We start from the raw sequence: 21706 nt of genomic DNA, 5'->3' as shown, positions 1-21706 counted from the left end.
GCACCTGTATAATCTAAACATCTAACAAGAGGGTGATTGTTTAAGCGTCTATACCTCCTTGATATAGCGATCAGCATTAGCTCCAAATATGGCATCATCCATCTCCAGGGGCATGGGAATGAGCGGAAGGTTACGCATGATGTCCAGGAACAGGGGCCTGGGACGAGTCGGCTCTGCAGACACAAGACAACATTAATCTTAGGCTAGAGTTATCCACATTGTACCATTGTTAGGAACTCTGTGGGACTTTACATACTATTAATATACTCGCTTCCACATGACGACCCACCAACTTGCCCCCTCTCCCCCCATGTCGACTTACCAACTTGCCCCCTCTTCCACATGAGGACTCACCAACTTGACCCCTCTCCCCCCACGATGACTCACCAACTTGCCCCCCTCTCCCCCCATGATGACTCACCAACTTCCCCCCTCTCCCCCATGATGACTTACCAACTTGCCCCCTCCCCCATGACGACTCACCAACTTGCCCCCTCTCCCCCCATGACGAATCACCAAATTGCCCCCTCTCCCCCCATGACGAATCACCAACTTGCCCCCTCTCCCCCCATGACGAATCACCAACTTGCCCCCTCTCCCCCATGATGACTCACCAACTTGCCCCCTCTCCCCCATGATGACTCACCAACTTGCCCCCTCTCCCACATGACGACTCACCAACTTGCCCCCTCTTCAACATGAGGACTCACCAACTTGCCCCCTCTCCCACATGACGACTCACTAACTTGCCCCCTCTCCCCCCATGACGAATCACCAACTTGCCCCCTCTCCCACAAGACGACTCACCAACTTGCCCCCTCTCCCACATGACGACTCACCAACTTGCCCCCTTTCCCCCATGACGACTCACCAACTTGCCCCCTCTCCCACATGACGACTCACCAACTTGCCCCCTCCCCCATGACGAATCACCAACTTGCCCCCTCTCCCCCCATGACGACTCACCAACTTGCCCCCTCTCCCCCATGACAACTCACCAACTTGCCCCCTTTCCCCCATGACGACTCACCAACTTGCTCCCTCTCCCTAATGACGACTCACCAACTTGCCCCCTCTCCCACATGACGACTCACCAACTTGCCCCCTTTCCCCCATGACGACTCACCAACTTGCCCCCTCTCCCACATGACGACTCACCAACTTGCCCCCTCCCCCATGACGAATCACCAACTTGCCCCCTCTCCCCCCATGACGACTCACCAACTTGCCCCCTCTCCCCCATGACAACTCACCAACTTGCCCCCTTTCCCCCATGACGACTCACCAACTTGCTCCCTCTCCCTAATGACGACTCACAAACTTGCCCCCTCTCCCCCTGACGACTCACCGACTGTCATCTGAGAGGAGACGTCACTGCAGCAGACGAGTGTAGCAATAGCCGTGTACAATGCAGTAAACTCCTGGGACTGGAGAGAGCTCCACCTTCTATTAGACCCCTACACACGGTGTTATAACAATATTAGACCCCTACACACGGTGTAATAATAATATTAGACCCCTACACACGGTGTAATAATAATATGAGACCCCTAAACACGGTGTGATAATATTAGATACAAACACACTGTGTTATAAGCACTTAAATTACTCGCACCTTACAGACCAATAGAAGGACAACAACATAATCAAGACAGTCACGTGCCCAAGGCAATTATAAGTATCATATTGTAAATACAACTTGAAGGCTATGGAGGCCAGATAACTTCTCCATACGTTACCGCGATCAAATAAAATATGGTAATATTCAGTAACCATTACAAGCGAGAGGGATAGTGACCTGGGTCACCCATCATGTATTTTTGTTTTTTTGAGAGGAAGATATAGGGGGTGATGGTTCAAACCAGAGAGCAACAAAAGCGTACGCAATATAGAGCGCACATTTAGTTTTTATTTTTATTTACGACAAATATAAACCGGATCTAAACAAAATAGATAAAAAGATTGTTTCATCGGTCGAAGTATGTAAGACATGGTCATTTTTTGACATTTTCATCATTGTTAACTTGCTCATAATTTCCCGTCCTTCTGTAAATCACTGGGTATTTCCCGCGCGTCTGCCCGACCCAATCTTCCTCGACCAGCCACGCGCGTGCGCACAACACGCCGATAATAACGTTCCCAACGGTGAGTATCCCTAGCAAGCCAAAGGTGAGGAAAGCCGTGGGCTGAGGGAGGGTAGCCAGGGTAGCGGCCCGGCCCACCATGTCCATATACCCGGCCTGGAAACAGTAATAGTACGCTACTGTCACAAACACGTGCATGATATGATGGCTTCGTCCAATCAGATCAAACGTGCCCGGCGCCCAGCACTCGGGGATACGGAAGGCGTTCACCAGCGCCGCCACCGCGTAAAACGCCGTCTGCAGGTAGAGCATCGTGAGAGCCGGCGGGTAGCAGTCAGCGGTGGAACTACACGTGACCACGCGCAGAAAAGGCGGCATGCTGTCATACATCCATTTGAAGACGTAGAGAAGTGTGCGGACGTAGAAGCGGATGGAGCGCATCTTGTGCCGCGACGCGCAGCTGAGGAGCATGTTAAGAAGGCACATAACCATGTTACCGCACAAGTAGAGCGCGGGGGACGAGATCAGCGTCCACTCGGTACGCGATGGCCGCGAGTAGAAATAAAAGCTCTGCCCCGCGGTCAGCGAGTAAATGCTGATCGCCGCGTAGTCCATGTAGAAGCACAGGTGATTCGCCCGTAGCGACAGACAGCTGAATAAGTGAGCTAGCGCGCTACCCACGTGGAAGGTGATCCCGCCGATCGCTATGCACAGCAACGGGTAAACCTCAGGGTTCCCGACCACGGCCCGGTCCTTGAATACATAAATGAAGTAAGCTATAAAGGCTAGCGCGGGCAACAGGTGACTCCAGATGTCCACGATCTCGTTATGCGAGCTGAACATGGTGCGAATGCAGTCGCGTACGCTAAGCGTCCCGAAACTCCGATATCCCGTCATCGTGTGCGGGTCGCGGGCCTCTAGTGGGACGTCTTTCGCGTGTAGTGTGTTCTTGCAATGTGCAAAGTACCCGTTTACCCGCCAAGGGCTCTCTGCTTGCACAGTCTCCCTATCAATCATGACTGAATTGCGATTGTTTTGCTCCGATCGCGGTTGTTTTTCTGTTAGAGCTTCAACATCATTTTTCTCTAGTGTTGTTTGGCTTTCGTTTTTAGCCGATTTTCGGTAGCGCCGCCGAGATCTCCGAGTGGTGGCCTTCATTCTAATTCCCAAGCACGAAGTTCAATATTTCGATCAGACCGAGCATTTGGGAGCAATATTAACACGGCAAAGGTAGTTCTCAAGATGAGAGTCTAAAGTCCAAGTCATCCATGAGTAACGCGGTAATTATACAAAACCCAACGTAGCTTAAAGAGACCGGTATTGTTTATGTGTTACTAATTTGAATGCGTGACGCCGAGATAGGATTCAAAACTCCAATCAACAAACATTTGTCTTTAAAGCAAAGTAAAACTAGTACAGATCAAACCTAGAATTTAGGTTTATCTAAAAAAGATCAGAAAAGAGTGGTTTCGGGTAGATTCCCCAAGGAGCTTAAATTTTAATAAAAAAGCAATAACAGAATTAGCCGGATTCCAGAATAAGCGAAACTACGTCAACCAAACTGTTCGTATAAATTTACAGCTGCTGCTTTCTTGATTTCTTCAGCGAATCACCAAACGGACCAAATAAAAACATTATAGACAACAAAGAAAAAACGTCTTAATGTATTCTGTCTTGTCTTTTTAATTCAAAGAAGGTATTTCGTGGTCGTATACTTTCTTTCTTTTTATAAAAACGTCTAATCTTCAGTTGAAACTGGGCCGTTCTTGTTTTTGGAGAATTGTCTAAAGGATGTCCACGGTATACAGTATAAAAATATAATACCCAATGAACAATTTTGATTCTGCATTTTAGAACGCATCAATTTTTTTTCGCTTCGCTCTTCACGGCATTTTGGCTGAGGGTCACTGGACGAGAGAAGTTTGGAAGCTCTGGTACCCAGGGTATTTTTGCTGCTATCTGAGGCTCTACGTTCTTATTAAAAGATTCTTACAAAAAGAGCGTATAAGGTTTAACCGTTAAACATCACGTAGGCTCGATTCCTAGCCTGCAATACGACTTGGTCAGGCATCACACGAGAGAACTCTACTTACGTATTCTGTAGAGGGTCCAACAAGAAAGCTGAGAAAAAGCTGGAAGGTCTCTCTTGCTATCAGGTGCTCACAGGTCTTACGCCGCTAAACGAAAATAAACGTCCGATAAGTCAAGTATAATATAGTTGTCGAAGACAGGCGAGCCGATAGCCTGAGGTAAGCATAGAGGCGTAACTAGGGGCAGCCGATAGCCTGAGGTCAGCATAGGGGCGTAACTAGGGGGAGCCGATAGCCTGAGGTCAGCATAGGGGCGTAACTAGGGGCAGCCGATAGCCTGAGGTCAGCATAGGGGCGTAACTAGGGGCAGCCGATAGCCTGAGGTCAGCAAAGGGGCGTAACTAGGCGAGCCGATAGCCTGAGGTCGGCAAATGGGCGTAACTAGGGGCAGCCGATAGCCTGAGGTCAGCAAAGGGGCGTAACTAGGGGGGCCGATAACCTGAGGTCAGCAAATGGGCGTAACTAGGGGGAGCCGATAGCCTGAGGTCAGCATAGGGGCGTAACTAGGGGCAGCCGATAGACTGAGGTCAGCAAATGGGCGTAACTAGGGGGAGCCGATAGCCTGAGGTCAGCAAAGAGGCGTAACTAGGGGCAGCCGATAGCCTGAGGTCAGCAAAGAGGCGTAACTAGGGGGGGCCGATAGCCTGAGGTCAGCAAAGACGCGTAACTAGGGGCAGCCGATAGCCTGAGGTCAGCAAAGAGGCGTAACTAGGGGCAGCCGATAGCCTGAGGTCAGCAAAGAGGCGTAACTAGGGGCAGCCGATAGCCTGAGGTCAGCAAAGAGGCGTAACTAGGGGCAGCTGATAGCCTGAGGTCAGCAAAGAGGCGTAACTAGGGGGGGCCGATAGCCTGAGGTCAGCAAAGAGGCGTAACTAGGGGCAGCCGATAGCCTGAGGTCAGCATAGGGGCGTAACTAGGGGCAGCCGATAGCCTGAGGTCAGCAAATGGGCGTAACTAGGGGCAGCCGATAGCCTGAGGTCAGCAAAGGGGCGTAACTAGGGGCAGCCGATAGCATAGGGGCGTAACTAGGGGGGCCATAGCGGCATCTCCCTCGATCGCCATAAAGCAGTTTTTTCTTGTCCAACAATCTAAGATTACTTGATTTTTATATCTTAACCTATGCAGACCCTCCATTAATTAATAGCTACGCGTTTGCAGAAAGTGCGAAGGGTAGAGAGGATAGCACAAGGTATTCGCACCTTAGACAAGTATATCCCAGGCGCACAAGGAATTCGCTCCTTAGACAAGTATTTCCCAGGCGCACAAGGTATTCGCACCTTAGACAAGTATATCCCAGGCGCACAAGGAATTCGCTCCTTAGACAAGTATTTCCCAGGCGCACAAGGTATTCGCTCCTTAGACAAGTATTTCCCGGGCGCACAAGGTATTCGCTCCTTAGACAAGTAAACCTAACTCTCATGGTTAGTGTTTGCGGCGCTATATGTGTAATGTAAGGGGGGGGAGTGCGGCATAAAAACTGTCTTTTTTGTCTACTAAGGAAGATCGTCCCATCCACAGGTAGTGGACAGGCTACTCACTATGTTGGCGTATCTATTTAGCGCCCAGAAGTACTCTGCGCACGTCTTGTGGTGATCAATCACATCACGGTTACACATGGCGAGCAAAGAATCAATCAGAGAATAGAACGGGCCGGACTCCTAGAAACACACGGAACACTGTCAGATCACGGTTACATAAGGCGTGCAAGGAATCAATCAAAGAATAGAACAGACCGGACTCCTAGAAACACACGGAATACTGTCACATCACGGTTACACATGGTGAGCAAGGAATCAATCAGAGAATAGAACGGACCGGACCTGACTCCTAGAAACACACGGAACACTTTGATATATTAGACCAAGTGAGCAAGGAATCAATCTGAGAATAGAACAGGCTGGACTCCTAGAAACACACGGAACACTGTCATATTTCACGTCAATTTAGCAAGAAATTAATCAGAGAATAGAACGGGCCGGACTACTAGAGAATAATACAGTTAAATGTGGTTTCTGGAATCAGATCTTGAGAACTGGGGCGGGACCAGTAGAACTTGAAAAATTTCTTTTCAGATACTTCCCCTCATTGTATTTTATTCTTGAAATACTTGTTAAAGGGGTGCTTGGGGATAGATCTGTATAACAAATCGGTCTTAGCGTAACGTTCACTTACTATGCTGCCACCATGGTGAATATAGCTCTCAAAAGTGAAGACCAGAATTCGTGAAAAAGTCTTCCGCACTTCAGCTGATGGAGCTTCTAGTAGGAAAGGTCTGATGAGGGAGACAGCAGCTGCAGTTAAAATTTTGAAAATGGTACGGGGAGTAGGGGAGGGGGGTAAAAGACCATAGGAAGTTAACTCCCCCCCCCCCACTTACCTGATGTAGCCTTTGCCCCTTTCCCCTTACCTGATGTAGCCTTTGCCCCTTTCTCCTGATAAGAACTGCACAAACCACGTGCACGCCTCGCTGTTACCGCGCAGCAAGAATTCCACCGCCTCACACCACTCCTGCGTCTGCATCCTGGGACAACAGAGGGGTTTGTAGGATTAAGTATCCTTTTTTAACAACAGTGGGGTTTGTAGGATCAAGTATCCTTTTTTTTTAACAACAAAGGGGTTTGTAGGATTAAGTATCCTTTTTTTAACAACAGAGGGGTTTGTGGGATTTAGTATCCTTTTTTTAACAACAGAGGGGTTTGTAGGATTTAGTATCCTTTTTTTAACAACAGAGGGGTTTGTAGGATTTAGTATCCTTTTTTTAACAACAGAGGGGCTTGTAGGATTTAGTATCCTTTTTTTAACAACAGAGGGGTTTGTAGGATTTAGTATCCTTTTTTTAACAACAGAGGGGTTTGTAGGATTTAGTATCCTTTTTTTAAAAACAGAGGGGTTTGTAGGATTTAGTATCCTTTTTTTAACAACAGAGGGGTTTGTAGGATTAAGTATCCTTTTTTTAACAACAGAGGGGTTTGTAGGATTAAGTATCCTTTTTTTAACAACAGAGGGGTTTGTAGGATCAAGTATCCTTTTTTAACAACAGAGGGGTTTGTAGGATCAAGTATCCTTTTTTAACAACAGAGGGGTTTGTAGGATTTAGTATCCTTTTTTTAACAACAGAGGGGTTTGTAGGATCAAGTATCCTTTTTTTAACAACAGAGGGGTTTGTAGGATTAAGTATCCTTTTTTTAACAACAGAGGGGTTTGTAGGATTAAGTATCCTTTTTTTAACAACAGAGGGGTTTGTAGGATTAAGTATCCTTTTTTTAACAACAGAGAGGTTTGTAGGATTAAGTATCCTTTTTTTAACAACCGAGGGGTTTGTAGGATTTAGTATCCTTTTTTTAACAACAGAGGGGTTTGTAGGATTTAGTATCCTTTTTTTAACAACAGAGGGGTTTGTAGGATTAAGTATCCTTTTTTTAACAACAGAGGGGTTTGTAGGATTAAGTATCCTTTTTTTAACAACAGAGGGGTTTGTAGGATCAAGTATCCTTTTTTTAACAACAGAGGGGTTTGTAGGATTAAGTATCCTTTTTTAACAACAGAGGGGTTTGTAGGATTTAGTATCTTTTTTTAACAACAGAGGGGTTTGTAGGATTTAGTATCCTTTTTTTAACAACAGAGGGGTTTGTAGGATTAAGTATCCTTTTTTTAACAACAGAGGGGTTTGTAGGATTTAGTATCCTTTTTTTAACAACAGAGGGGTTTGTAGGATTTAGTATCCTTTTTTTAACAACAGAGGGGTTTGTAGGATTTAGTATCCTTTTTTTAACAACAGAACAGGTTTGTAGGATTTAGTATCCTTTTTTTAACAACAGAGGGGTTTGTAGGATTTAGTATCCTTTTTTTAACAACAGAGGGGTTTGTAGGATTTAGTATCCTTTTTTTAACAACAGAGGGGTTTGTAGGATTTAGTATCCTTTTTTAACAACAGAGGGGTTTGTAGGATCAAGTATCCTTTTTTTAACAACAGAGGGGTTTGTAGGATTTAGTATCCTTTTTTTAACAACAGAGGGGTTTGTAGGATTAAGTATCCTTTTTTTAACAACAGAGGGGTTTGTAGGATTAAGTATCCTTTTTTTAACAACAGAGGGGTTTGTAGGATTTAGTATCCTTTTTTTAACAACAGAGGGGTTTGTAGGATTAAGTATCTTTTTTTAACAACCGAGGGGTTTGTAGGATCAAGTATCCTTTTTTTAACAACAGAGGGGTTTGTAGGATTAAGTATCCTTTTTTTAACAACAGAGGGGTTTGTAGGATCAAGTATCCTTTTTTTAACAACAGAGGGGTTTGTAGGATTAAGTATCCTTTTTTTAACAACAGAGGGGTTTGTAGGATCAAGTATCCTTTTTTTAACAACAGAGGGGTTTGTAGGATCAAGTATCCTTTTTTTAACAACAGAGGGGTTTGTAGGATTTAGTATCCTTTTTTTAACAACAGAGGGGTTTGTAGGATTTTTAAGCCTTTTCTTAACTGATTATTCTCTTGCAATATTGTTTTTCTGGTAGCACCGCGATTCTGGGATCTACAATGCATTGCATTGGGAAATGGGTTGCAAAACATTAAACACTTATAGTATTACAATTCTAAAATTTGCACTGCATTAGGATATATCTGCGAGATCACTAGACGTTATACAACAAGAAACCCTGCATAGCCTTATGGGGCTATATCTGTGAACATTGGACGCTTATAACATTGCAATATTGTCCCCTACCATTACATCGGGGAGGGGGTTATGTTGCACGAGTAGCTGTGGGTGTGAATGTATGACGGTAGACAGTAAACTAGCTAACGGTGGGTTAACCTCAGACTTACCTTAGCTTCTTAGTGGTCCTGAAGTATGTGTTAAACAGGAATTGTATGGAAAGTTGTAGACTGCACACGGCAAACAACACTTGCTTGTTGGACACGAAGCTCCGCTGTCAACAAACAACCACGAATACACGAAGTAAACAAATTACCATAAATACATGAAGTTAACAAACGACTATATTAAATACATGAAGTAAACAAACAACCATAAATAACAATTTAAAGGTCGCTTTTAACTTGGACGTAAGCGCAAGCGCAACGCACGTATTTCCCGATTCTTACTGGAACGCAAGCGCAAGAGATAGCAACTGCTTGAATTTATTTTGCTGCGCTTGTGTTTGACCGATTCTCACTTGTGTTGCGCTTCCGTTTGCGCTTACGCTTGCACTTGCGTCCTTGTAAGAACCAACCTTAACTAAACAATTTCTTCCGACTCACTAAACGTGCAATTAAGTGGCTGTGGCTAAAAGGGAAGGGGAATGGGTCCTTGGGCGCAAGAAAAATTCGTAGAGCGGCCGGGCAGGATTGATGTCCGACTGATCATGGCCCGACTGTCGAATTTAGAAATTAAACGGCTGCGGGTTAACACATTCTGTTGATGGACGAGTATTTGGAGTTTCAACGTCAAGACTTCATCTTACGTTGCAGGTAGCGAGATTGAGGATGAACTTGAAGTAGTCAGTATTGTAAACATCTCGATTCTGCATAAACTGTAGATTCTCTGCGTGGACCTGCAAAGCAGAAAAAACAAAATAAAAAAGAATAAATAACAGAAAAATAATGCATGGAGGGATGGCAAGCGCGCAGATTTTAATACCAAAAAACACGCACCACAGAAAACGACACCATCTATTCAATCCCCTGACAAGCGGCCAAAACAAAAATTAGCGGGTATTCTCAAATCTCTGTGAAAACTTCGATCAAATTCAGTTCTATTTTCAGAATTTGATAGCTTATCTATGCTTATTTTATAAGAAGATTATAAGAACTTTGATCATAACCTCGAGCCATTGCGTTTCCATAATCGTACAAGTAAAACAAATGCCCAGTATATCACATATCGTGTATCATCTCCTTACAACGACAGCAGCCTATACACACCATTCTCTGTATACTCGCAAGAATTTTGTCCCGGAATATTAACTTTCGTACACCCTATACATACCATTCTCTGTATACTCGCAAGAATTTTGTCCCGGAATATTAACTTTCGTACACCCTATACATACCATTCTCTGTATACTCGCAAGAATTTTGTCCCGGAATATTAACTTTCGTACACCCTATACATACCATTCTCTGTATACTCGCAAGAATTTTGTCCCAGAATATTAACTTTCGTACACCCTATACATACCATTCTCTGTATACTCGCAAGAATTTTGTCCCGGAATATTAACTTTCGTACACCCTATACATACCATTCTCTGTATACTCGCAAGAATTTTGTCCCGGAATATTACCTTTCGTACACCCTATACATACCATTCTCTGTATACTAGCAGGCATTTTGTCCCGGAATATTCCCTTTCGTTCACCCTTTTGTACGAGGGCAGTAAGTTGGCTGAGGCCATCTGTGCGCGTGGGGGAGGGGGGTCCGGAGCTAGACGAGACGGATGACGAGCTCGGGGATGGAGGGTTTGATCTGCAACAAGGCAAAGGCGGCTTAAGGCCCTATCTACACCTACACCTCTTGGTTGCAACTAGTCTCGCAAAAAATGTCACGCGCTATTTTACGCATTAATTTCATGTTGCGGCTTGAAAAAAGTTGTTGCCAAAAGTAGAAATGGTTGAAAAGCTGAGAGTTGCAAATGAGTGAAAATTTGAAGAAAAAACGTCCGCGTGACCAGCCCTTCAGACTTCATAAAGTTTAGATTGACCGGTGACAAAACATATATACATTGCCCAGTGCCAATACACGCAACATTAAGACAAGGCAAAGGCGCCTTATACTACATAAAGTATACATTTAGAGCCGAATGTCATGTCGCATAAACCTCTAGCAATCACAATATCACGTAGAATCAAGGCTAGGGCATGACACACCACGCCACGTAAGGTCATGTCACACCAGGTCACGCAAGGTCATGTCACACCACGTTACATAAGTTCTTGTCACATCATGTCACGTAAGGTCACGTCACACAAGTTCATGTCACACCACCTCACGTAAGGTCACATCGCACCACGTCACGCACCTGCCCTCTATGACCGCCTCTTGTCGCACCAAGGGCCCTCGGCTCGGGTGCACTGAGAGCATCTTGTTGGCATCGGAGGCCTCGTAGAACAGCATGTACGCACTCCAGTAGCGATGCCGCGTCTCTGGGTACGAGTTTACTGCAAACATATAATAGCCCTAGTCAGCCACTAGCTACTCGAATCGTACGTTCAAGTCGCCCTTCCTTCTCTACAGAAGACACAAGCTACTAGAATCGTACATACAAGTCTCATTGTTTCTAGCATCGTACCTACAAATCACCCTTCCGTGTCTGGCATCGTACCTACAAGTCGCCTTTCCATCTCTACAGAAGACACAAGCTACTAGCATCGTACGTTCAAGTCGCCATTCCTTCTCTACAGAAGAAAGCTACTAGAATCGTACATACAAGTCTCGTTGTTTCTAGCATCGTATCTACAAATCACCCTTCCGTGTCTGGCATCGTACCTGGATGTCGCCTTTCCTTCTCTAAAGAAGACACAAGCTACTAGAATCGTACATACAACTCTCATTGTTTCTAGCATCGTACCTACAAATGACCCTTTTATGTCTGGCATCGTACCTACAAGTCGCCTATCCTTCTCTAAAGAAGACACAAGCTACTAGAATCGTACATACAAGTCTCATTGTTTCTAGCATCGTATCTACAAATCACCCTTCCGTGTCTGGCATCGTACCTACAAGTCGCCCTTCCTTCTCTACAGAAGACACAAGCTACTAGAATCGTGCATACAAGTCTCATTGTTTCTAGCATCGTACCTACAAATCACCCTTTCATGTCTGGCATCGTACCTGGAAGTCGCCTTTCAATCTCTACAGAACACACAAGCTACTAGCGTACAAGTCACCCTTTCTCTCTACAGAAGACACAAGCTACTAGAATCGTACGTACAAGTCTCATCGTCTCTAGCATCGTACCTACAAATCACCCTTCCGTGTCTGGCATCGTACCTACAAGTTGCCTTTCCTTCTCTAAAGAAGACACAAGCTACTAGAATCGTACATACAACTCTCATTGTTTCTAGCATCGTACCTACAAATGACCCTTTTATGTCTGGCATCGTACGTACAAGTCGCCTATCCTTCTCTAAAGAAGACACAAGCTACTAGAATCGTACATACAACTCTCATTGTTTCTAGCATCGTACCTACAAATGACCCTTTTATGTCTGGCATCGTACGTGCAAGTCGCCTTTCCTTCTCTAAAGAAGACACAAGCTACTAGAATCGTACATACAACTCTCATTGTTTCTAGCATCGTACCTACAAATGACCCTTTTATGTCTGGCATCGTACGTACAAGTCGCCTTTCTGTACAGGACCCGAAATGATCCCAGGACCCGAAACGATCCCAGGACCCGAAATGATCCCCAAAAGTACCCCAACTGATCCTCGGACCCGAAACGATACCGAGGAGTCCCCGAAATCAACCCAAAGGAATTGCGGTAATGGAAAAAGGGAAAGCAGAAGAAATACTTGCAATTCTTGAAGCATAATTAAGGGTTAACAGCGACTCGATTTCTAAACAACGTGACTTAAAAATATTAAATTTCAACACAATACTTCTATTTATTACATTGCCCGGCGTTAAACCTATAAACAGAGTCTAAAACAAATACACAACTTTTAATTGCTACTGAAAGAAATACAGCATGTATAAACATAGCACAGCTTTGCTCAGAACATTCAAACGTTTGACCTTCCATCACACTCTAAACATTTTGCGGTTCCGACACATGACTCTGACACTATAAATCTCATTTCCGGTAAACATCACCCCTAAAAACTAATATTCATTCGACAACCTACTAAACATGTATTTCACCACGAAATCCTTGTCCACACGAGCGAATATTTACCGACACATTTTAGGCAGCCGGTTTGGCCGAGAAGATGGAATGACAAAAGCACACTGAGTAATGCACTCGAACAACCCTTCTACTACCGTTGCAAAATATTAAGAGGATGTGGCTTTTGTTGAAAGCAATATTATGTGAGTTTTGAACTTCCTCGTGTAGTCGTGCGTACACCCCGGCATGATCTCATGATATGATAGGTCTTTCATTCACCGAAGACAAACATGCCAAAAAAAAAAAAACTTTAAAATATTTCGCTTCCTATAAAAAGCAGCATGTCCTATCTGTAAAGACTTTCTTTTATGGCTTGTTATGTAAAAATGATTTATCCACGCCGGGTTCTTCAAATTACTGTCACAAAGAATTGTTAGTTGACCCCAATTTCTGACTCAACCACTGTATTCCCCCGCAGTCGTATATTAAAATTTTAATACTATAGTTTTAGTTAATGTAAATTCCCTTTTAATAACACAAACAAAGCTAAATGTTTCATATGTTTTTAAAACTGAAAGCCAATCCTTACACATTCCTTTAGTTGTCCATTACTGTAATTCCTTGGGGTTCATTTCGGGGACTCTTGGGGATCGTTTCGGGTCCCGGGATCAGTTGGGGAACTTTTGGGGATCGTTTCGGGTCCTGGGATCGTTTCGGGTCCTGGGATCATTTCGGGTCCTGTACATTTCCTTCTCTAAAGAAAACACAAGCTACTAGAATCGTACATACAACTCTCATTGTTTCTAGCATCGTACCTACAAATGACCCTTTTATGTCTGGCATCGTACGTACAAGTCGCCTTTCCTTCTCTAAAGAAGACACAAGCTACTAGAATCGTACATACAACTCTCATTGTTTCTAGCATCGTACCTACAAATGACCCTTTTATGTCTGGCATCGTACGTACAAGTCGCCTTCCCTTCTCTAAAAAAGACACAAGCTACTAGAATCGTATGTGCAGTCAACCTTCCGTCTCTACAGAAGACACAAACTGTTACCGCCGTACGTACCAGTGTCGTAGACAGTGGCCTTGTATGTCCCACCAAAGCACTCGGCCTCTACGCTCTCCTCCGTCATCTCAAACTCCTCCACGATGGTGTCATTAAACTTGAACCATTTGCCGTACGTCTCGGCACCTTCTGCGCCACTCCTGCGTCAGGGCAAAGGTTAATTCTTCGATGTCATGTGTGATAGCCAAACAAATAATAGTGGAAGAACGATACGAATATACCGGGACGTATCCCTCCCTCACCGCAATGAGTATTAATCTAGATGAGGTGCGAGGACTCGCATCTTTTTAATTATGACGCTAGAATATAGTGTCTATACCCGCACATCTCCAGAGGCAAATTCTAGCAACGCGCCTATAATAGGCGACAGACACTAAAAACATAACGTGAATTGTTGGGTGACAAATTTCAAAACGTGTTTTTTTTTTAGCGGGACAATAGCAATAATGAAAAGCAGTTTTTTGGCGCTTTCAAATGAGCCATGATTTTCTTTGCCAGGAAGGGCTAATTTTCTTTGAAAGATTTTATTTTTTCGAAGTTCTCTGGCGTGCGTGTAGAGTAACGTGATTTCTAAGTGTAGGTGACTGAGTAACACGCATACCAACCTCCTATCCTTGATGTACGAATAGTAATGGCCAGCATTAGCCTGCCCACTGTGCACAATAGCCCCCACCAGGTCGTACGTGATCTCGGATGGTGTGACGGTCACGCTGCTGTTGGAGTGTATGGAGTTTAGTGATTGGCTGGAAGATGTCACGCTACCGTTGTCACTGTCCGTGTCTGGAGAGGCGTTAGCTTGTTCGCGTCGTGCCACCCCATCCGAGGTGTACGGTTCCATGTCGAGAGTCCACGGAAACTAAACACAGGGATAAGATCAGACCTAGCCCATGTCGAGAGTCCACGGAAACTAAACACAGGGATAAGATCAGACCTAGCCCATGTCGAGAGTCCACGGAAATTAAAAACAGGGATAAGATCAGACCTAGCCCACGTCGAGAGTCCACGGAAACTAAACACAGGGATAAGATCAGACCTAGCCCATGTCGAGAGTCCACGGAAACTAAACACAGGGATAAGATCAGACCTAGCCCATGTCGAGAGTCCACGGAAATTAAACACAGGGATAACATCAGACCTAGCCCACGTCGAGAGTCCACGGAAATTAAACACAGGGATAACATCAGACCTAGCCCACGTCGAGAGTCCACGGAAATTAAACACAGGGAGAACATCAGACCTAGCCCTCACATAGGAAGAACATCAGACCTAGCCCTCACATAGGAAGAACATCAGACCTAGCCCTCACATAGGAAGAACATCAGACCTAGCCCTCACATGGGAAGAACATCAGACATAGCCCTCACATAGGAAGAACATCAGACCTAGTCCTCACATAGGAAGAACATCAGACGTAGCCCTCACATGGGAAGAACATCAGACCTAGCCCTCACATAGGAAGAACATCAGACCTAGCCCTCACATAGGAAGAACATCAGACATAGCCCCCACATAGAAAGAACATCAGACCTAACCCCCACATAGGAAGAACATCAGACCTAGCCCTCACATAGAAAGAACATCAGACCTAGCCCTCACATAGGAAGAACATTGGACCTAGCCCTCACATAGGAAGAACATCAGACCTAGCCCTCAGATAGGAAGAACATCAGACATAGCCCTCACATAGGAAGAACATCAGACCTAGCCCTCACATAGGAAGAACATCAGACATAGCCCTCACATAGGAAGAACATCAGACCTAGCCCTCACATAGGAAGAACATCAGACATAGCCCCCACATAGAAAGAACATCAGACCTAACCCCCACATAGGAAGAACATCAGACCTAGCCCTCACATAGAAAGAACATCAGACCTAGCCCTCACATAGGAAGAACATCAGACCTAGTCCTCACATAGGAAGAACATCAGACCTAGCCCTCATATAGGAAGAACATCAGACATAGCCCCCACATAGGAAGAACATCAGACCTAGCCCTCACATAGGAAGAACATCAGACCTAGTCCTCACATAGGAAGAACATCAGACCTAGTCCTCACATAGGAAGAACATCAGACCTAGTCCTCACATGGGAAGAACATCAGACCTAGTCCTCACATAGGAAGAACATCAGACCTAGCCCTCACATGGGAAGAACATCAGACATAGCCCTCACATAGGAAGAACATCAGACATAGCCCTCACATAGGAAGAACATCAGACATAGCCCTCACATAGGAAGAACATCAGACATAGCCCTCACATAGGAAGAACATCAGACCTAGCCCTCACATAGGAAGAACATCAGACATAGCCCTCACATAGGAAGAACATCAGACCTAGCCCTCACATAGGAAGAACATCAGACCTAGCCCTCACATAGGAAGAACATCAGACATAGCCCTCACATAGGAAGAACATCAGACCTAGTCCTCACATAGGAAGAACATCAGACGTAGCCCTCACATGGGAAGAACATCAGACCTAGCCCTCACATAGGAAGAACATCAGACCTAGCCCTCACATGGGAAGAACATCAGACCTAGCCCTCACATAGGAAGAACATCAGACCTAGCCCTCACATAGGAAGAACATCAGACCTAGTCCTCACATGGGAAGAACATCAGACCTAGTCCTCACATAGGAAGAACATCAGACCTAGCCCTCAAAAAGGAAGAACATCAGACCTAGCCCTCACACAGGAAGAACATCAGACATAGCCCTCACATAGGAAGAACATCAGACCTAGCCCTCACATAGGAAGAACATCAGACCTAGCCCTCACATAGGAAGAACATTAGACCTAGCCCTCACATAGGAAGAACATCAGACCTAGCCCTCACATAGGAAGAACATCAGACCTAGTCCTCACATAGGAAGAACATCAGACCTAGCCCTCACATAGGAAGAACATCAGACATAGCCCTCACATAGGAAGAACATCAGACCTAGTCCTCACATAGGAAGAACATCAGACGTAGCCCTCACATGGGAAGAACATCAGACCTAGCCCTCACATAGGACGGACATTAGACCTAACCCTCACATAGGAAGAACATTGGACCTAGCCCTCACATAGGAAGAACATCAGACCTAGCCCTCACATGGGAAGAACATCAGACCTAGCCCTCACATAGGAAGAACATCAGACCTAGCCCTCACATAGGAAGAACATCAGACCTAGCCCTCACATGGGAAGAACATCAGACCTAGCCCTCACATAGGAAGAACATCAGACCTAGCCCTCACATAGGAAGAACATCAGACATAGCCCTCACATAGGAAGAACATCAGACCTAGCCCTCAGATAGGAAGAACATCAGACCTAGCCCTCACATGGGAAGAACATCAGACCTAGCCCTCACATAGGAAGAACATTGGACCTAGCCCTCACATAGCAAGAACATCAGACCTAGCCCTCATATAGGAAGAACATTGGACCTAGCCCTCACATAGGAAGAACATTGGACCTAGCCCTCACATAGGAAGAACATTGGACCTAGTCCTCACATAGGAAGAACATCAGACCTAGCCCTCACATAGGAAGAACATCAGACCTAGCCCTCACATAGGAAGAACATCAGACCTCATCATCGACAGGGAGAAACGAAACTTTTCTATAATATACGTATGCGAGGTACTGTACATACTTCCCCCTACATCAGGTGTTGCTTATGTTAGGCTAATGCGTACAGACAGGTTTCCCAACAAATTATCTACCTCAAAGTTATCATATTATTTATAAGTACACGTCCTGCCTCCCAGGTAAAGACGTATGCGTGTGCCCTGGCAAACACAATCGTTCGTTCTGCTACCATAAAAATTATAGCCTTTTGTTTGCTCTAGTTTTCTGGGAAAATATGCCAGGAAGCTGGTAAAAAATTGCAATTAAAAAAAAACAATTAGCTTGCGTCCCTCCGCACTGTCCCTGTCAGGCGTCACAAGCAGGTCAAACAGGCTACCTACTTCAAAGTAGTCATCGAACTTGAGCGCACGCCCCGCCTCCCAGTCGTACCCAAACCTCTTGAGCTGAATGACCAGCACAGGGGGTAGAGTCTTGATGCACATGCGCTTCACGGTAGTCCGCTGGACACAAAAAGAAAACCACAATAGCTCATCATACAAAGCTTACTCAAGTTAAACATGGATCGTATCTAGAGCACGTGCCTGTCGTGAAAAGTCGTCATTCCCGCTAGACTAGAGGACAGAGGTCCGTGACAATAAAAAAATATGATCAAGTTCGAAATAAAATCTATAAGAACATCACTAGTGCAAAAATAACTAATTTTTTAAAAACAGAAAGAAAAAAAGATAAAATCAAGTTTAATCTATGGCTCTGCGTTTTCGATATCTATAAAGCTCAGCACTTGAGGTGGTCTAGCGGGAATGACGACTTGGACCAGGTCCTTCTTTAAGCAAACATTATTATATTGGTTTATGTTGCCCTTCAATGTCATCTGTGTAGCGTAAGAAATGGCACGAATGGCTTTGGTAGGAATCATACACTGAGCATATATCCTTTCTTACTTACTATTCTTCTCACATTGTGGATATGTAACGTAAGAGATGGCAAGAACGGCTTTGAGAGGAATCATACTACCCTGAGCATACCCTTTTGTTGCACTTTTCACAGAAGTAGGCGTTGTCCCCCTCAAGAATCTCGCCATTCACAAACTGCTCAAGGGAGTCTTGGAGGTTGTGGTTCTTGACCGTAACAGGGAGCGAGTAGAAAGCTTCTTCGCGTTCATATCTGACAATGAGACAAGGGTAATTAAAGAGATTATACAAAAGCTACCTTCCCCACTAATCCAATTTTGACCAGGAGCGAGTAGAAAAGCATCTTCACGCTTATAATTAACAATGAGACGGTGGCTTTAAAAATAAAAAATGCGAAAGCTAATGGCACCTCACCTCTATAGCATTTATTAATTACTGAATTCTTACCTGTGATTACATTCTTTGCAGATCTTCTGATCAGCGAACATCCCACAGAATGTCTTTTTGAACAGCTGGTCTTGCTTTTTGCTCTAAAGATTAAGATCAATCAATCAGAAAAACTAACGAGCACGTCGCAACAGGGTCGCTTTTTTTAGTGACAATGCAAGCACTTTTTATATTTTAAAAATATCAGTCTGACATTACGGAAAAATGCGAAGCAATAGAGATCCTATTCATGAAGTTTTCACCACATTTTTGGTATTACCGTCTGACATAAAAGGCACAAAGCAATAGAGATCGTTTTCAATAGGTTTTAAAGTAAGAAAGACATTTATCTCATCAGCTTGGCTCTTTGTGTTCCATACCATAAAACTTAAGATCTAGCTTAGCTTTGTGCATCAGCCCCCGGGTCCAAGCATTAACACTTACCTTCAAGTGCTCATCCAACTGGTCAGTGAGATTACAGAAGAACTCGAACGCATCCTAGCAAATAATGGAAAACACATAAAGGATTAAGAGTCGAGAGCAGACTTTCGAAGATAATAAGTGTTTAAACATGTACGGGATGACGAGGAAAAAGTAAGAGGACCATGTTAGGGATGACGAGGAAGATGTTAGAGATTAGAGAGGTTGATTTACTTGCTGTTCCCGGACATTGACCGGCTGGCCCCACAGCTTGAAGCATTTCCAAAACTGCTCTGGTGCAAAGTACTGCAGCTTGCTGTCCATCAGGTGACCAAACAAGGACTGGATCTGGTAAAACACGCTGCCAAGAAAACCAACAACAATATCAGGCAACCAGCAAACAGGGCTTGGATCTGGTGAAACACGCTGCCAAGAAAACCAACAACAATATCAGGCAACCAGCAAACAGGGCTTGGATCTGGTGAAACACGCTGCCAAGAAAACCAACAACAATATCAGGCAACCAGAAAACAGGGCTTGGATCTGGTGAAACACGCTGCCATGAAAACCAACAACAATATCAGGCAACCAGCAAACAGGGCTTGGATCTGGTGAAACACGCTGCCAAGAAAACCAACAACAATATCAGGCAACCAGAAAACAGGGCTTGGATCTGGTGAAACACGCTGCCAAGAAAACCAACAACAATATCAGGCAACCAGAAAACAGGGCTTGGATCTGGTGAAACACGCTGCCAAGACAAAAAACAAAAACATTAAGCCACAAAACCACCCAACGACTGGATTTGGGAAACCACAATACCAAGCAAAACAACAACAACATTGATCTAACAGAGCACAAGACAAACATCAACATTGATCTAACAGAGCACAAGACAAACATCAACAGCACGAAACCATAGCCACTCAGTTGTATCTTGAGGCCTAAAAACGCAGTAATTCCATGAGATCACAAGATTTTCCAAGTTATGAAACTATTACCTATCTTTCTCCACATAATCTTCGTCGAGACCAAGAACATACTGTAAAGAAAACATACGAATTATTATGGGATCGTAGTACTAAAAGCGACGAACAAGCATAATCCATAATACAATCGTACTAAAGTTTCTTATCCAGTTGGTTTCCACTTTGTGGATAAAGTTTGGCGGCAACCACGGTGTGGTAAAATTACCTCTCGTAACATTATTAAAAAAGAAAAAGAAAAAAACTATAATTTGGGAGCGAATAAATAAAGATGACGATGAGAAAAAGTGTGTCAGTGAATTCATGTATCACGTGCTACTGATTCCTTAGCAACGGTTTCCATGGTAACCATGGGTGTGGTTTCCTTACCTCCCTTATGCCAGGCTGCATGTAGAGCTGCTGTAGCACTGAATTCATGTAACACGTGGCGCCTGCATTCTTCAGCCCAACGAATTTACACATTGCACGCGGTGCGACAGGGGGCTGAAACTAAATACAGGACACACAAGATACGGCAGGTGTTTGAGGTGCTGTTTTTACTCTGGAGGTGCAATACTATAAAGGAAACAGAACATCATTTGATTCACAATGTACCTCCCACTCCTTGAAATTGGCGGGTTCTCCTGTGTGGTGCATGCTGATGAGCTCTGAGACAACGTCAAACAGATTCCCACAACAGCCCTCGGCAAGCTCTACGAGAACATCATAAGCCGCCACCTGGCAATCGGGCCCTACACACCTGAAGAGCAAGCAAAAGTCTGGGATACAATACTTATAGACAAACTCCGAGATAACACACTAATAAACGACCTGAAGGTTTGAGAGACCAAACTGATAGACGACCTCTAAGATATCATACTGACAAACGACCTGAAGGTCTATTATACAAACTTATAAACGATCTGAAGGTCTATTATACAAAACTTATAAACGACCTGAAGGTCTGAGATACAAAACTGATAGACGACCTCTAAGATACCATACTGACAAACGACCTGAAGGTCTATTATACAAAACTTATAAACGACCTGAAGGTCTGAGATACAAAACTGATAGACGACCTCTAAGATACCATACTGACAAACGACCTGAAGGTCTATTATACAAAACTTATAAACGACCTGAAGGTCTGAGAGACCAAACTGATAGACGACCTCTAAGATACCATACTGACAAACGACCTGAAGGTCTATTATACAAACTTATAAACGATCTGAAGGTCTATTATACAAAACTTATAAACGACCTGAAGGTCTGAGATACCAAACTGATAGACGACCTCTAAGATACCATACTGACAAACGACCTGA

The 21706-nt window shown here is 44.4% G+C and overlaps 2 protein-coding genes across 2 annotated transcripts in view; both read right to left on the bottom strand.

Moving 5' to 3' along the window:
- LOC5516298 (ubiquitin carboxyl-terminal hydrolase 24) overlaps positions 1–21706 on the bottom strand; it is a 51097-nt gene that overhangs the window by 3757 nt on the left and 25634 nt on the right. Inside the window, exons 41-60 of the mRNA XM_048728918.1 lie at positions 20991–21135; positions 20766–20885; positions 20412–20452; positions 19645–19771; positions 19435–19488; positions 19012–19094; positions 18679–18817; positions 18034–18153; positions 14673–14923; positions 14068–14207; positions 11188–11326; positions 10475–10634; positions 9631–9720; positions 8993–9096; positions 6582–6695; positions 6347–6446; positions 5713–5832; positions 4178–4261; positions 1349–1457; positions 55–173 (exon numbers count right to left, since the gene is read on the bottom strand). Coding sequence (XP_048584875.1) covers positions 55–173; positions 1349–1457; positions 4178–4261; positions 5713–5832; positions 6347–6446; positions 6582–6695; positions 8993–9096; positions 9631–9720; positions 10475–10634; positions 11188–11326; positions 14068–14207; positions 14673–14923; positions 18034–18153; positions 18679–18817; positions 19012–19094; positions 19435–19488; positions 19645–19771; positions 20412–20452; positions 20766–20885; positions 20991–21135 — 2359 coding nt within the window. The remainder of the gene's footprint in view (positions 1–54; positions 174–1348; positions 1458–4177; positions 4262–5712; positions 5833–6346; positions 6447–6581; positions 6696–8992; positions 9097–9630; positions 9721–10474; positions 10635–11187; positions 11327–14067; positions 14208–14672; positions 14924–18033; positions 18154–18678; positions 18818–19011; positions 19095–19434; positions 19489–19644; positions 19772–20411; positions 20453–20765; positions 20886–20990; positions 21136–21706) is intronic.
- Positions 1890–4171, bottom strand: LOC116620388 (membrane progestin receptor gamma-A). The gene has a single exon (XM_032386215.2). It carries the CDS (start codon positions 3240–3242, stop codon positions 1995–1997), a length of 1248 nt encoding a protein of 415 aa, XP_032242106.1. The 5' UTR covers positions 3243–4171; the 3' UTR covers positions 1890–1994.

This window comes from Nematostella vectensis, chromosome 1 (assembly GCF_932526225.1).
Source record: "Nematostella vectensis chromosome 1, jaNemVect1.1, whole genome shotgun sequence".
Lineage (NCBI taxonomy): Eukaryota > Metazoa > Cnidaria > Anthozoa > Actiniaria > Edwardsiidae > Nematostella > Nematostella vectensis.
This window is presented reverse-complemented; position numbering and strand designations above follow the sequence as displayed.

Excerpts from the sequence above, each read along its gene's own strand:
- LOC116620388 (XM_032386215.2), bottom strand. The coding sequence starts at position 3,242 with ATGAAGGCCACCACTCGGAGATCTCGGCGGCGCTACCGAAAATCGGCT.